Source organism: Bufo gargarizans, chromosome 6 (genome assembly GCF_014858855.1).
Source record: "Bufo gargarizans isolate SCDJY-AF-19 chromosome 6, ASM1485885v1, whole genome shotgun sequence".
Classification (NCBI taxonomy): Eukaryota; Metazoa; Chordata; class Amphibia; order Anura; family Bufonidae; genus Bufo; species Bufo gargarizans.
Window position 1 is genome coordinate 123,466,230 of NC_058085.1, and position 14,550 is coordinate 123,480,779.

The 14,550-nt window shown below is 42.8% G+C and overlaps 1 protein-coding gene across 2 annotated transcripts in view; it reads right to left on the reverse strand.

Annotated features, from left to right (window-relative positions):
- The window catches only part of KRT222 (keratin 222), a 71,371-nt gene extending 58,930 nt beyond the window's left edge, over nucleotides 1-12,441 (reverse strand). The window contains exons 1-2 of one of the 2 annotated variants that reach the window (XM_044298074.1): nucleotides 12,053-12,441; nucleotides 2,476-2,555 (exon numbers count right to left, since the gene is read on the reverse strand). In XM_044298074.1, the coding sequence (XP_044154009.1) occupies nucleotides 2,476-2,525 (50 nt within the window). In that variant the 5' untranslated portion in view covers nucleotides 2,526-2,555; nucleotides 12,053-12,441. Of the gene's footprint in view, nucleotides 1-2,475; nucleotides 2,556-9,428; nucleotides 9,467-12,052 lie in introns of those variants that run through there. The other variant, XM_044298075.1, reaches the window with a different exon arrangement.
- Between the last annotated feature and the right edge of the window lie 2,109 nt (nucleotides 12,442-14,550).

Here is a 14,550-nt window from a genome sequence, read left to right on the forward strand (position 1 = left end):
GAATTTCCTCATACCAGCCCACACATATCCTCCACCACCCAGAACAAAGAATGGTCCTTGCCTTATGTATATGCAGCAGAATAAAAGGCCTATTATGTCAGGTAGATGCCTAATTTTTGGGGCCTGTACTGGCCGACAGTTACATTTTTATCCTGTGACCGCCTAATGTACCTCCAGCCACAGAATCCAAAGTTCTTTGCTGTCAGGTGAAAGCCTATTGCCTAATTTTTAGGGCCTGTACTGGCCGACAGTTTAATTTTTATCCTGTGACCTCCTAATATACCTACAGCCACAGAATCCAAAGTTCTTTGCTGTCAGGTGAATTCTTATTGGCTAATTTTTGGGGCCTGTACTGGCCAACAGTAGGGGTTGGGCTAATATCTTTATATTATATAGATTCTAGTGTATTATACTTTGCCCTGTATTTACCAGTAGAAAATAATCTAAGGGAAGCACAGTCCTCATCCCTGACCACCAGGACCAGGTAGCGCTCTGTCAGTATTTTTTTTAATGGACTCTCCAGGATACAAAAACGTGGAGTGCTGCACATTTGTATACATCAATCTGATAGGAAATAAACATTTTCTAGGCTCCAGCAGGGCACATTTTTGAGACTTTCCCTTTAAGACGCATAAAAATGTCCCCTCATTAAATTACATATTTTTTGTGGGAATTTTTGCCAATGATCCCCCTCTGGTATATTACTTTCCATGTTGTGGGACTATTTGTGCACTTCTAGTAAGTGTTTGCTGGCTGAAAATATGACCTGAAGGTTTTTCAGGTTCACCTGCCATTAAAGTGAATGGGGCTCGCCGCGAACGCGCAGATCGCAAACATTTGATCGCCCGATGTCCGTCGATCACTAAATAGGATAATGGATGGTCTACCTTGGTACCTAGAAGTCCTTTCAGCTATCTAATGCATCTATAATAATAAACTGGGTAGTTTGTTGAATAATCTACCCAGCTTCTCTTATGACCTTAGGCTTTTTGAGGTGCTATACGCTGCCTATCTATATGTAGTGTGGTCAGTCTACTGTGCTATGTGCTACTCGTGCAGGGTGTTAGGAACTAGTAGTTCACTTTGCTCAGGGGCCCACCAGGGGATTCCCTGGCTCACCTCTGGGTCAGTCAGAGCCTGTAGTACAACATCTGTTACACGTGACTCTTCAAAAAGAGAAGCAAAAAAAGCAAACATTTTAAAAATGACCACAATGAACACATTCTAAGTCAGATAGAGGTTCTGTGCTCTTATTAATGGGGTTCGCACTTTAAGGTAAAGGGCAGGACTGCATGGTGACCAATGCAACCATAACACAACAACTACAGGGGAGCTGTTGGGCTGCAGAGCATTTCTGCCTTATATGCCTCAATAAACCAGCTGGTGCTATTCCTGTTCATGTGCTATACAGTGTGTATTTTCTTGCGCATAAGGAATTGGGGGAGAGTAGTCAGAGGATACATAGATTTTTAAGCATAATAGGGATCATTTACTAAATATGGTGATTTAAATGGGCTACCGGAGTAAGGTACGGACGATTTATTTAACAGCACATGCATCTGTGTTGTCCGAAATTTAAAGGGGTTCTCCTTGGGTTATAGGCTGTGACAAACTCGCTCCCTCCCATGCTAAACCCAGAGGTGCTTCCATCAGAAAGGGTTATTTTTGTAAAAATTCATTATTCACAGAAAACATTTTAGGGGCAGTTTCTCTTTTTTGGTAGTACTATACCATTGAAATTTAAATACAAAATATTGTCCTTCTGTAGCAGTCAGTATAGAGAGATAAAAATCCTACATAGATTGGGATCCTACTGTTAGTTCACTGCTGCTGTGAGGGGAATATATCTGCTAGTATAATAGTAGATGTAGAATTTAGGATAAGAGTATGCCAGCTATATTGTTCTTTTGATAGGCCTGGATAAATATGCCATAGAAAAGCATTATCAGTGTAATGTGTGATACTCTAACTGGGTCATTCATCGCCTTTCCCTCTCTGGCCTTAGTGAATAGTCTGGCTGAGAAAGTCAAGCAAGTTTGTTTGCCATGCTAAAAGTTCAAACAAAAGAAGAAAGTTAAAGTGCTGGGACAAGACGTAGAATACATGGAGTGACTTAACAAATGATATACTGAAAACCATTTTTATTTTTTTATGCAATAGGTGTGCATATAGATTGTTAATATGTAATAAAAATGTTCTGATTTTAATGTCCCTTTAAAGTTCCTGTTCCACAATGCAAAATCTGTAAAGATTCTCCAATTACCATGTTTACCATGGTCTCCCTCAGGCACAAGGGCTCTGCTCCTGATATAGCTACAACCCTAGCTGCCTATGTCATCTGCATTTTATCTCCTACGTATGCAATCATATTGATCTAGTGGATTCCTCACGGAGTTCTGTTTGTGACCTTGTGTGTCTGATGCTAGATACTGTAGGGAAAACTTCAAGAGAAAGACAATTGAGTTGTCACAGTACCTTAGTTGGGTCTTCTGGGTCAGAGGCTCCACCTGAATAAGATCCTGCATCGTTCTTACTTTATTGAGTTGGCCACACCGCTGTATTAAGATAAACACTGAGTTACTACATACAGAAACATGAACTTCGATTCCTTCATACGTTTTGTTTGTCTTGGGAGGGACCAGTCACAAGCACCAGTTTTATTATTATGCACTGATCCAAGCTTCAGACACTACTCCTGCAGGTTACATATTTAATGGGACTTCTCGTATGGCCGAATAACTTTACACATAAAAAAAATCACAAGTAATAAATTATAAATGAAGGAGTTGTAAATGGAATGATCTTTTAATGTTCAATATCAGTGGTTCTCCAGCTGTCGTGTCAAACTACAACTCCTAGCAGGGCAAAACCGCAGGTTGGAGAAAATTTCTCTATATGGATGTCTTCGTCGGTTTGTATGGATGCATTCCATTTATGCCATCTCTATGACTGTGATTGGTAGATGAACAACAATCCCTAACTACTTCAGCCACTCAGCGGCAGGTCAAAGCAGACATATATAGTGCTAACTGTAACTGCTGTGGCACATAGCTTCTCAGCCTGCCTCTCATCTCCCTGCATGGATTATTTTAATAAATGTTCTCTTTTAAATGTAGACTGTATTGAGGAGCAGATTTATCAAAACTATCTAAATGAAAAACTGATTGTTACCCATAGCAACCAATCACAGCACAGCTTTTATTTTACCAGAGCAGTTTAAGAAATAAAAGCCGAGCTCTGGTTGATAAGGGCAAGATAGGCAACCTGTGGCACATTTCCGCTGTTGTGAAACTACAACTCCCAGCATGCACACTTGCTCTCCTCTTCTCAGAACTCTCATAGAAATAAATGGAGGATGCTGGAAATATTTACAAAAATATGAGGGGTGTACTCACTTTTGTGAGATACTGTAATTTTCCACCCCTCTTCAAACTGTAATAAAAAATGCTAAATTCCTAAATCTTTTATAATGCATTAACTAAGTCCACTTTCAGATGGGCTTCATATGGGTGCTTCTTTGCTCCTGTATTATAGACACAACACTGGGATATCCTGTGGTTTATCAGAACTGTAGTTAGAGCGCCATAACTCCAGTTCTGATGAATCGTGGTAGGTCTGGGTGTTGCATCCATAATGTGGAAGCCCCTGTATTACACCCATCTGATAAGCTGCTGAATTTAGTTTTAATTGTGATAATTGCAGAAATGCTCATTTATGATGACAGTCAGTGAACAAAAATGTATTTTCTGACTGATGAAAATATTTTTCTATCTGTCACAAATACACTGCCTGTCCAAAAAAAAAGAGTCACCACCTGGATTTAACTAAACAAATAGTTATGAGCCTCCTATTGGATAATTACTGCAGGGGCGATTATCTTTCAGCTGGCAATAAGTTATTTAACCCCAACTGGTGCAATGAGTTTCTTTTCATTTCTTAAACAACCATGTTGAAAGACACATCTCGTGGTCGTGGAAAAGATGTTAGTCTGTTTGAGAAGGGTCAAATCATTGGCATGCATCAAGCAGAGAAAACATCTAAGGAGATTGCAGAAACTGTAAAAATTGGGTTAAGAGCTTTCCAACGCATTATCAAAAACTGGAAGGATAGTGGGGATCCATCTTATTCAAGGAAGAAATGTGGTGGGAAAAACATCCTGAATGATCGTGATCGGCGATCACTTAAACGTTTATTTAAATCAAATCGAAGAAAAACAACAGTGGAACTCAGGGCTATGTTTAATAGTGAAAGTAAGAGCATTTCCACATGCACAATGCGAAGGGAACTGAAGGGATTGGGACTGTACAGCTGTGTAGCCGTAAGAAAAACACTAATCAGTGAGGCATACCAGAAAAAAAGGCTTACTTTTTTTTAGGGAGCTAAAAAGATTGGACTCTGGAGCAATAGAAGAAGGTCATGTGGTCTGATGAGTCCATGCCTAGTGCCTACTGTACAAGCATGTGGGGGCAGTGCTAAGATCTGGGGTTGCTGCAGTTGGTCAGGTCTAGGTTCAGCAACAGCATGTCCTCCAAGAATGAGGTTAGCTGACTACCCGAACATACTGAATGACCAGGTTATTCATCAATGGATATTTTCTTCCTTTATGGCATGGGCATATTCCAAGATGACAATGGCAGGATTTATCGGGTTCAAATTGTGAAAGAGTGGTTCAGGGAAAATGAGACATCATTTTTACACATGGATGGGCCACCACAGAGTCCAGACCTTAACTCCATCGAGAATCTTTGGGATGTGCTGGAGAAGGCTTTGTGCAGCGATCAGACTCTACCATCATCAATGCAAGATCTTGGTGAAAAATGAATGCAACACTGGATAGAAATAAATCTTGTGACATTGCAGAAGCTTATCGAAACAATGCCACAGCGAATGCGTGCCGTAATCAAAGCTAAAGGCGGTCCAACAAAATATTGTGTGTGACCTTTTTTTTTGGGGGGGGGGGCAGGCAGTGTATATTGCATATTTATCTTTAGTGATAATCATTATTGCTATTATAGTAGCAGGTAATTAGTATTGCTAGAGAAGTCATCCACATGCTTTACACTATGGACAGGTTAGGGTCTGAAATGTGAACTTTATTGATGTTAAGTATGTGTATTTGCGGTGCAGTTGTTTGGTGTGACTTATTCAGTATTGTGATCTGGACACTTGTAAATGCCTGAGACTTGGACTCACCAAATTAGATGCAGAGGGGTGACTAAATGAGCAAATAATCATCTTCTCACTCCTTTCTGGAAAAAGAACCCTATATGTTGCAATCAGAGAGAAAGGATACTATCTGATTGGAGGAGGATTGATAACATCCATAGAAGTCCATATTACCGTTCCCCTGGTGTCATGTACTTTTACAAATGCAGGTGAGGATCTAATTATCTCCTCTTCTCCCTGCAGCCTATCACACGTCTCCACTGCCCCTCCATGTTCTTCTACACTTGCTGGTATCACAGCCAACTGAAGAGGGGGCTGCTTTAACCTGGAATAACCAGGTGGAGATATTAGATATTGTTTTAAAGTTGATAATCTATGCTTTAAAGCAAGATCATGGTGCTAGCTGACATATATACAACCAGAGATACAGTTTATAGAAATCAGGGCAGGAGTGAGAGCAGCAGGTTTATAGCTGTATCTTGGGTTGTATTGCTTACATTGTCAGCTTTAAAATAGGCTAATACAAACTGGATTCCAAAAAAGTTGGGACACTATACAAATCGTGAATAAAAACTGAATGCAATGATGTGGAGGTGCCAACTTCTAATATTTTATTCAGAATAGAACATAAATCACGGAACAAAAGTTTAAACTGAGAAAATGTACAATTTTAAGGGAAAAATATGTTGAATCAGAATTTCATGGTGTCAACAAATCCCCCAAAAGTTGGGACAAGGCCATTTTCACCACTGTGTGGCATCTCCCCTTCTTCTTACCACACTCAACAGACGTCTGGGGACCGAGAACACCAGTTTCTCAAGTTTAGAAATAGGAATGCTCTCCCATTCTTGTCTAATACAGGCCTCTAACTGTTCAATCGTCTTGGGCCTTCTTTGTTGCACCTTCCTCTTTATGATGCGCCTAATCTTCTTTATATGTGAAAGATCTGGACTGCAGACTGGACATTTCAGTACCCGGATCCTTCTCCTACGCAGCCATGATGTTGTGATTGATGCAGAATGTGGTCTGGCATTATCTTGTTGAAAAATGCAGGGTCTTCCCTGAAAGAGATGACGTCTGGATGGGAGCATATGTTGTTCTAGAACCTGAATATATTTTTCTGCATTGATGGTGCCTTTCCAGACATGCAAGCTGCCCATGCCACACACACTCATGCAACCCCATACCATCTGAGATGCAGGCTTCTGAACTGAGTGTTGATAACAACTTTGGTTGTCCTTGTCCTCTTTGGTCCGGATGACATGGCGTCCCAGATTTCTAAAAAGAACTTTGAATCGTGACTCGTCTGACCACAGAACAGTCTTCCATTTTGCCACACTCCATTTTAAATGATCCCTGGCCCAGTGAAAACGCCTGAGCTTGTGGATCTTGCTTAGAAATGGCTTCTTCTTTGCACTGTAGAGTTTCAGCTGGCAACGGCGGATGGCACGGTGGATTGTGTTCACTGACAATGGTTTCTGGAAGTATTCCTGAGCCCATTCTGTGATTTCCTTTACAGTAGCATTCCTGTTTGTGGTGCAGTGCCATTTAAGGGCCCGGAGATCACGGGCATCCAGTATGGTTTTACGGCCTTGACCCTTACGCACAGAGATTGTTCCAGATTCTCTGAATCTTCGGATGATGTTATGCACAGTTGATGATAGATGCAAAGTCTTTGCAATTTTTCGCTGGGTAACACCTTTCTGATATTGCTCCACTATCTTTCTGCGCAACATTGTGGGAATTGGTGATCCTCTACCCATCTTGGCTTTTGAGAGACACTGCCACTCTGAGAAGCTCTTTTTATACCCAATCATGTTGCCAATTGACCTAATTAGTGTTAATTGGTCTTCCAGCTCTTCGTTATGCTCAAATTTACTTTTTCCAGCCTCTTATTGCTACTTGTCTCAACTTTTTGGGGATTTGTTGACACCGTGAAAATGTGAATCAACGTATTTTTCCTTTAAAATTATACATTTACTCGGATTAAACGTTTGATCTGTCATCTACGTTCTATTACAAATAAAATATTGACATTTGACATCTCCACATCATTGCATTCAGTTTTTATTCACAATTTGTTTAGTGTCCCAACTTTTTTGGAATCCGGTTTGTATCTCTAGTTGCTATGCGCCCCAAGATATAGCTGACAGTAGCAAGGCTGTATGAGATACATTCTTGGCTACTGAAGGGCCACCCTGCAAGGACATCTGTGATATACCCTTTGAAAGAAAACGGTTAAAGCAGGGTGGGGCACATTATTATCATAAATATATCATCCAGGGCCTGCCTTAGGTTGGTTGGTGTCCTGTGCAGAACCTTCTGGTGAAGCCCCGCCCCTGCTCATGCTCATACTGTGTCTGATAATAAATAGTACATTTGTAGAGTGAATAAAATTATCAGAAAGCTGCATACATAATAATCAATTGCCAATAAATAAACCATAGAATGGTCCTGTAACGGTCATGTACACACACACACAGGGGGGAGGATAGTGACCACTGAGCTCCACCCTCACCCCTGGCCCTGCCTACTTGCCTTGCAAGTCCTGATGACAAGGGACAACTGGACGGCAGTCCCTAGCTTAAATACGTGTTGGGAGGACAGACAAGACTAATAACGGATAGTGAATGGACCGGGTCAATACCAAGAGAGCAACGCAGTACAAAAGGAGTAAGCAGAGAATAGTCAGGAGAAGCCAGGGTCAAATACCAGGAGAGTAATGAAGTACAACAGGAGTCCGCAAAGAATCGTCAGGTGGAAGTCGGGGTCAGAATACCAGGAGAGCAGCACAGTACAGGAGGAGCAGGCAGAGGATCGTCAGGGAACACAGGAACAGGTAAGTATGCCAGGTAACAAAATCGCTAATGAACCAAGTTACCAGGCAACCTGTGGCCAGCATGCTGCCAGTTAAATACTGACTAGCTGGGGTCATGTGACGTGGCTCGGTCCTCAGACCTCCACTGGTTGCCGGCAGAACTGAGGATGCCCCCTATCACATAGGAGACGAGGACGCTGTGTGCATCCTCGCTCCTGTACAGAGACGGGACGCCGACGGCGCTGGGGAGAGTGAGTGCCTAGTCGGCGTTCTGTGACAGGTTCTCCATTCAGTTCATCTGCCATTTCATAGATTCAAGCACCAATTGTAGGATTAGAGGTGCACCAGGTTATTCAGGCCTCCAGGGCCAGTGGAGTCCCTTCAGTAATGACACAAAATCTGGCCTGGGTAACTGCACAAGGTTAACACCATTAATATTGCTCTTTGTGTCACTTAAATACTTTGTGTCACAAAAAACTAAAGTGAGATAGTTGCATGTTCTAGTTGGCCATGATTCCCTGAGCATGGAGTAATGTCCCTGAGATTTCTGGTGCCACATATGTCAGTCTGAGGTTACTTCCCATAGTGGTGTGGCTAGTCATTTTGCATCTTTGCTAGGGTAGTTCTCACGAGACCAAGATGTACCATAGCCTCAGATGGGACAGTGTCTCACCTAGACAAGAGTGATTCAACACCGAAGAGAAAAGCCTGGTATTGGTATGCTGGCATGCCAGGGGCGTAACTAGAAGTGACTGGGCCCCACAGCAAATATTTGTAAGGGCCCCCCTCAGCGCGCTTCGCACCTCCCTCCTCCTGTGTAAACCCCACTCCTTTGGCACAGTGTAGCGGTATACTGTATATTGTGTGGCACAGTGTAGAGGTATACTATATATTGTGTGGCACAGTGTAGCGGTATACTGTATATTGTGTGGCACAGTGTAGCGGTATACTGTATATTGTGTGGCACAGTATAGAGGTATACTGTATATTGTGTGGCACAGTGTAGCGGTATACTGTATATTGTGTGGCACAGTATAGAGGTATACTGTATATTGTGTGGCACAGTGTAGCGGTATACTGTATATTGTGTGGCACAGTGTAGAGGTATATTGTGAGGCACAGTGTAGCGGTATACTGTATATTGTGTGGCACAGTGTTGAGGTATATTGTGAGGCACAGTGTAGCGGTATACTGTATATTGTGTGGCACAGTGTAGCGGTATATTGTGAGGCACAGTGTAGAGGTATACTGTATATTGTGTGGCACAGTGTAGCGGTATACTGTATATTGTGGGGCACAGTGTAGCGGTATACTGTACATTGTGAGGCACAGTATAGAGGTATACTGTATATTGTGTGGCACAGTGTAGCGGTATACTGTATATTGTGTGGCACAGTGTAGGCTATATGTGTATAACATAAACATACTCCACATGAACACTTACAGTTACATGGCTTGGTCCTTGGGGATCTCGGACACCACTTCCACACTTTGGCCGGGGGCTCGGCGGAGCTGATGTTGTGTTTTATCCTAATGAGAAAGATTTTATAATAAGGATTTGGAGAAGGGGCAGAGGGATAGCAGAGCAGGGAGAGGCTGGTGCCGCTACTAGGGGGTCATACCATGGGGCAGTAATAAAACCCACCATAATGCCCCCCCCCCCCAGTAGTAATAATTCTCCTTATAATGTGACAGTGCAAAAAATACCCCCTTGTAATGCCCCCAGTTGAGCTAATGTCCCCATAGTGCCCCAAAAAATGTGCCAGTATAAAATACCCCTATATAGTGCCCCCAGTAACTTCCCCCATAGTGCTCCTCTCCCCCCTTCCTGCTAGTGCCCCCCCAAAATGTACCAGTATAAAATGCCCCATATATAGTGCCCCAGTAGATGCCGCTCAGTGTCCGGCCTCTGATAGGCTGCCGGCCTAGTGTCCCCCATAATGCCCCCCAATAATGTGCCAGTAAGTGCCCCTATCATGTGCCAGTATCAAGTGCCTCTCCCCCCCCACATGTCCCAGTATCATAGTGCCATCTCCCCCCATGTGCCAGTATCAAGTGCCTCTCTCCTTCCCACCCCCCATGTGCCAGTATCAAGTGCCTCTCTCCTCCCCATGTCCCAGTATCATAGTGCCATCTCCCCCCCCCCCACTAAAAAGTGCCAATATCAAGTGCCTCTCTCCCTCCCCCCTCCCTATGTGCCAGTATCAGGTGCCCCCCCCCATGTGCCAGTATCAAGTGCCAACCCCCCCTCTCCCCTCCAGGTGCCAGTATCAGGTGCCTCCCCCCCCCCCTATGTCCCAGTATCATAGTGCCATCTCCCCCCCCCCCACCACCACCACAAAAAAAGTGCCAGTATCAAGTGCCTCTCTCCCTCCCCCCCCCCCCCAATGCCAGTATCAGGTGCCTCTCTCCCTCCCCCCCCATGCCAGTATCAAGTGCCTCTCTCCCCCCCCCCCCCAATGCCAGTATCAGGTGCCTCTCTCCCTCCCCCCCATGCCAGTATCAGGTGCCAACCCCACTCCCATGTGCCAGTATCAGGTGCCTCTCTCCCTCCCCCCCCCCCCCCCAATGCCAGTATCAGGTGCCTCTCTCCCTCCCCCCCATGCCAGTATCAGGTGCCAACCCCACTCCCAGGTGCCAGTATCAGGTGCCAACCCCCCTCCCCCCATGTGCCAGTATCAGGTGCCTTCCGCTCCCCCATGGCAGTAACAGTCGGGTATTAAAAAAATAATAATAAACACTTCTACTTACCTCCATGTCAGCGATGCGATGCAGCCTCTTCCTGTGTCCCGCCTTGTATTCTGTCCCGCCCTGTATGCCCTTATATGGAGTCAGTGCTTGTATTTCAGAAAAGAGTCTGCTGGGATTCGAACCCAGGACCTTCTGCTTCAGAGGCAGAGCAGCTATCCACTAGACCATAAGAGCTGCCTTGAGGCTGAGTGAAAAAATATGAGACTTCTACTGTTATAGCTGGCTAAGTGTACATCTATACACATGGCAGCTGTTCATATATAGAGATGTAGCAGAGCTGAATGTGCAGGGACAGCTGTCATATACAGATATAGCAGTGCTAGGTGTGTTTGGGCAGCTGTCATGTGTATAGATGTATTTTTTTTTTTTTTACAGTCAGTTGTAATGCAGCCTTTATGGCTGTGAGGGTAAATGCTTTGCCACTGATTCACTTATAGATTGGAGGTTGTGGGTTCGAATCCCAGACCAGGAGACTTTTAGCAGACAGTAAAATTAGATCACTCTAGCGGCTGTGAAGGGGCCCTGAACACGATATTTATCTAACTTGAAAATAAACTGTCACACACGCTGCTTGGGGTGCCGGGCCCCCTTGGCAGCCCGGGCCCCGAAGCAGCTGCTTCCCCTGCTTCCCCGGTAGTTACGCCACTGTGGCATGCTGACCAGTCAGAAGCTATGGTACAGCATGGTCTTGTGAGAACTGGGACTTCTCGTCGCATCAGCAGGTGGTGTGACGGAGGTTGTCACAGTGGGGTGAAACCTCCCCTAGCAAATATGCAAAGTGACTAGCCACACCTCTGTGGCATACACAAATGACAAGTTAGAGAAATTGCAAATTGTTCACCATTTTAAGTGAGTCAAATTGATGAAATGGCATATTACATGTTGAAATTTCGCCTGCTGTTTTTTACTACATTACAATATAAACTTTTAAACTCTACTGTTTACACTTATGGAACAAAAAAAATAATTCTAATGCTATTGGAAATGAATGGTATGTCTCATTGTACATTGATGAAACATGTGGTGACAACTTTTTCTGTTGGCCACCATACATTCCTTGCAAAAATGTATATATCTAAAAGTAACAATAGTAAAACAATCACGTATGACACATTCCTTCAGCACAGTCACAACCAGTTTTAGAATAAAAACATTTTCACAGTGTCATGAACATAATACGGTACCAGCTAGGCATGTTCTCGGCTGTTGTGTACTTAGATCAATTGTAACCTGTGAGTCTATTTATTTAATGTCCTGCCCTCTCTAGTTCAGGTATCTCCAGAGCAGCACCTTCAAAAGCAATGGTACGGTACTTACTGATCTTGTGAGAAGAGTCCTTAGATTGTCACCATGTCAATATCACTGTCATCATTGTGTCTTCAAACAAGATAATATTCATCAAAACACTGAAGAGGTAACCATATTCTTCAGGCGTCTGCCACGCTGGACCTTAAGGAAAGTTTATCTTTCCTCAGAATGCAGCTTGTCAGAAATGTTCCCTTAACCAAGAATGCTGCTCTTCAAGTTTCTAACCAGTTCTAGATCCCCTTTCAGGCATTAGTGGATTGAAGTCTGCTGTATGCAGCAAAGCCAATATGAGTGGATGGAGATATGTATTATTGGAGATCATGGACCTTGGGGCAAAACTATACCAAGGACCAGGTTTTACTGTCTCTTCAACTTAGAAGTAGGATTATTTCTATTTCAAATTAAGGGGTTATTCAAACCAATAGCATTCCTTCCATTACAGCTCTCAAAGGGTAGCAGTAGCTCTGCTGGGAGTACAATCTATTACACAATTATGTAAATTCTTAATGTAAGCTTTAAAATGCGTTCTCACTTGTCCCAACATATTTTTCTGCACATGATGATTCCAGGGTCTACTTCAAATTATCCATTTGGAAGATGACTACATAGTCTGACCACTACTGATCTTAGTGTTAAGAAGGTTTATGAGATTTGTGGACTACAGTATGTATAAGTACTCTCTGAGTCCATGGCAATATGAACTGTGTACTATAATCAAGTCTGGCAGCATTATGTGAACAACTAAAGGTGAATGTGGTGTGACAGGACAGAATAGTCATTGTTGACTTTGTATCACTGCTGGACGTTCTGATCTGTGAACAGTAGTTTGCAGTTTATATTATTTATTGCATTTTAAAATTCAAAGGTGTACATAGCATAGAAACCTACCATTCAGCCATGGGAACCCTGGAGAGAGGGGGCCCTGCCCAGGTTGGTCAAACCACTTATTTAAATAATTACTGAAGGATACTTTCCCACAGGCCCTACAGCATTAACAAGCCAGGGTGTGGGGAATCAGCTAGGGCTCTTAAAATCCCTTTATTTTACATTTAAAAGGCTAGTGTGTGCTAAATTATCAGATGTTCTAGATTATCTGACAACGCAGGCGTATGACCTCCAGAACTGACTAGATTGTGACAGTAACTTGGTTTATTTTTCCCTAATAAGAATTAAAATGAAACAGAAATAATTTGCTCTATAAGATTTATTAAGTAGTGAAAGCAAAGAGATATTTATGCCCAAGCGGACAGTGCATTATTCAGGACAGACTATGGCAATGATGGAATAGTTAGATCTTCAGCTTCTCTTCAGTTGCGTTCACTTTTTGTGATACAATTTTGCCATTGACCACTTCTTCCACAATTGTTGTCACTTTCCTGGTTTTGCTTGGCTCTTGAAAGAAAGAATATTTCAGTTATGGAGGATGGCATAGTCAGTGACATATAAAGAGAATATATTGCTAGAATTATGGTTTAGAAAGTACTTACTAGCATGTAGGTATTTAGGTAGTGTAAAAATTAGCTGGTATTAAGATGCAGTGGTGTCGCAAGCATGAGGTAGTGTAAAGGGCCCTTTACACGGGCCGAGAATCCCACAGATAATTGCTAATGAACATTCATAAAAAACGCTTGTCTATAAACAACTATCTGAGGATGAGTGATGGCATTAGTGATCACTGATCCCCATACTGTGGAGGAGATTACTGCATGTAAATACAGCGGTCTCCTCCACCAGTGAGCAGCAGATTTTCAGGAAGGAATGCTTCCCGAGTTCCCAACACTCTGCTGCTGTATCGTCTCTGGTAAAGGGACCTTAAGTACAAGATAGTATGTAGGTAATGTACATGTAGAACTGTAGATGTGAAATATTATGTAGCTACTTCAGTACATGTACAAGTTAGTTTGTATCTTCTATAGCACTATAGGTACAAGGTAGTATATAAGTATTATGGTACTATAAGTAGTATGAGGTAGTGTGTAGCTTATATGGCACTGTAGGAATACAGCATTGTGTAGATACATTAGAAGTATAACTACAAAGGGGCATGCAAGTACTATATCTTTTTAGGTATGAGGTAGTATGTAGGTACTATGACCCTGTGGATATGAGATACAGTAGAATGTATGTTCTATGGCACTGTGGATATGAAGTTGTAAGTAGGTACTATGGCACTGTAGGTATTAGGGTGTATATAGGTATTATGGCACTGTGAATATGAGGTAGTATGTAGATACTATGGCACTGTAGGTATGAGGATGTGTGTAAATACTGTGGCACTGTAGATATAAGGTAGTATGAAGGTACCATGGCACTGTAGGCATGAAGTAGCATGTAGGTACTATAGCACTGTAGGTATGAGGTAGTATGTAAGTGCTACAACACCATACATATTAGATGTTATGCAAACGCAGGTAACAGGTTGTGTATAGGTACTATGAAAACATGGTTTATGTACATACTAAGGATCTGTGGACACTACATGTGTGTTGGTACTATGGGTAATTAGT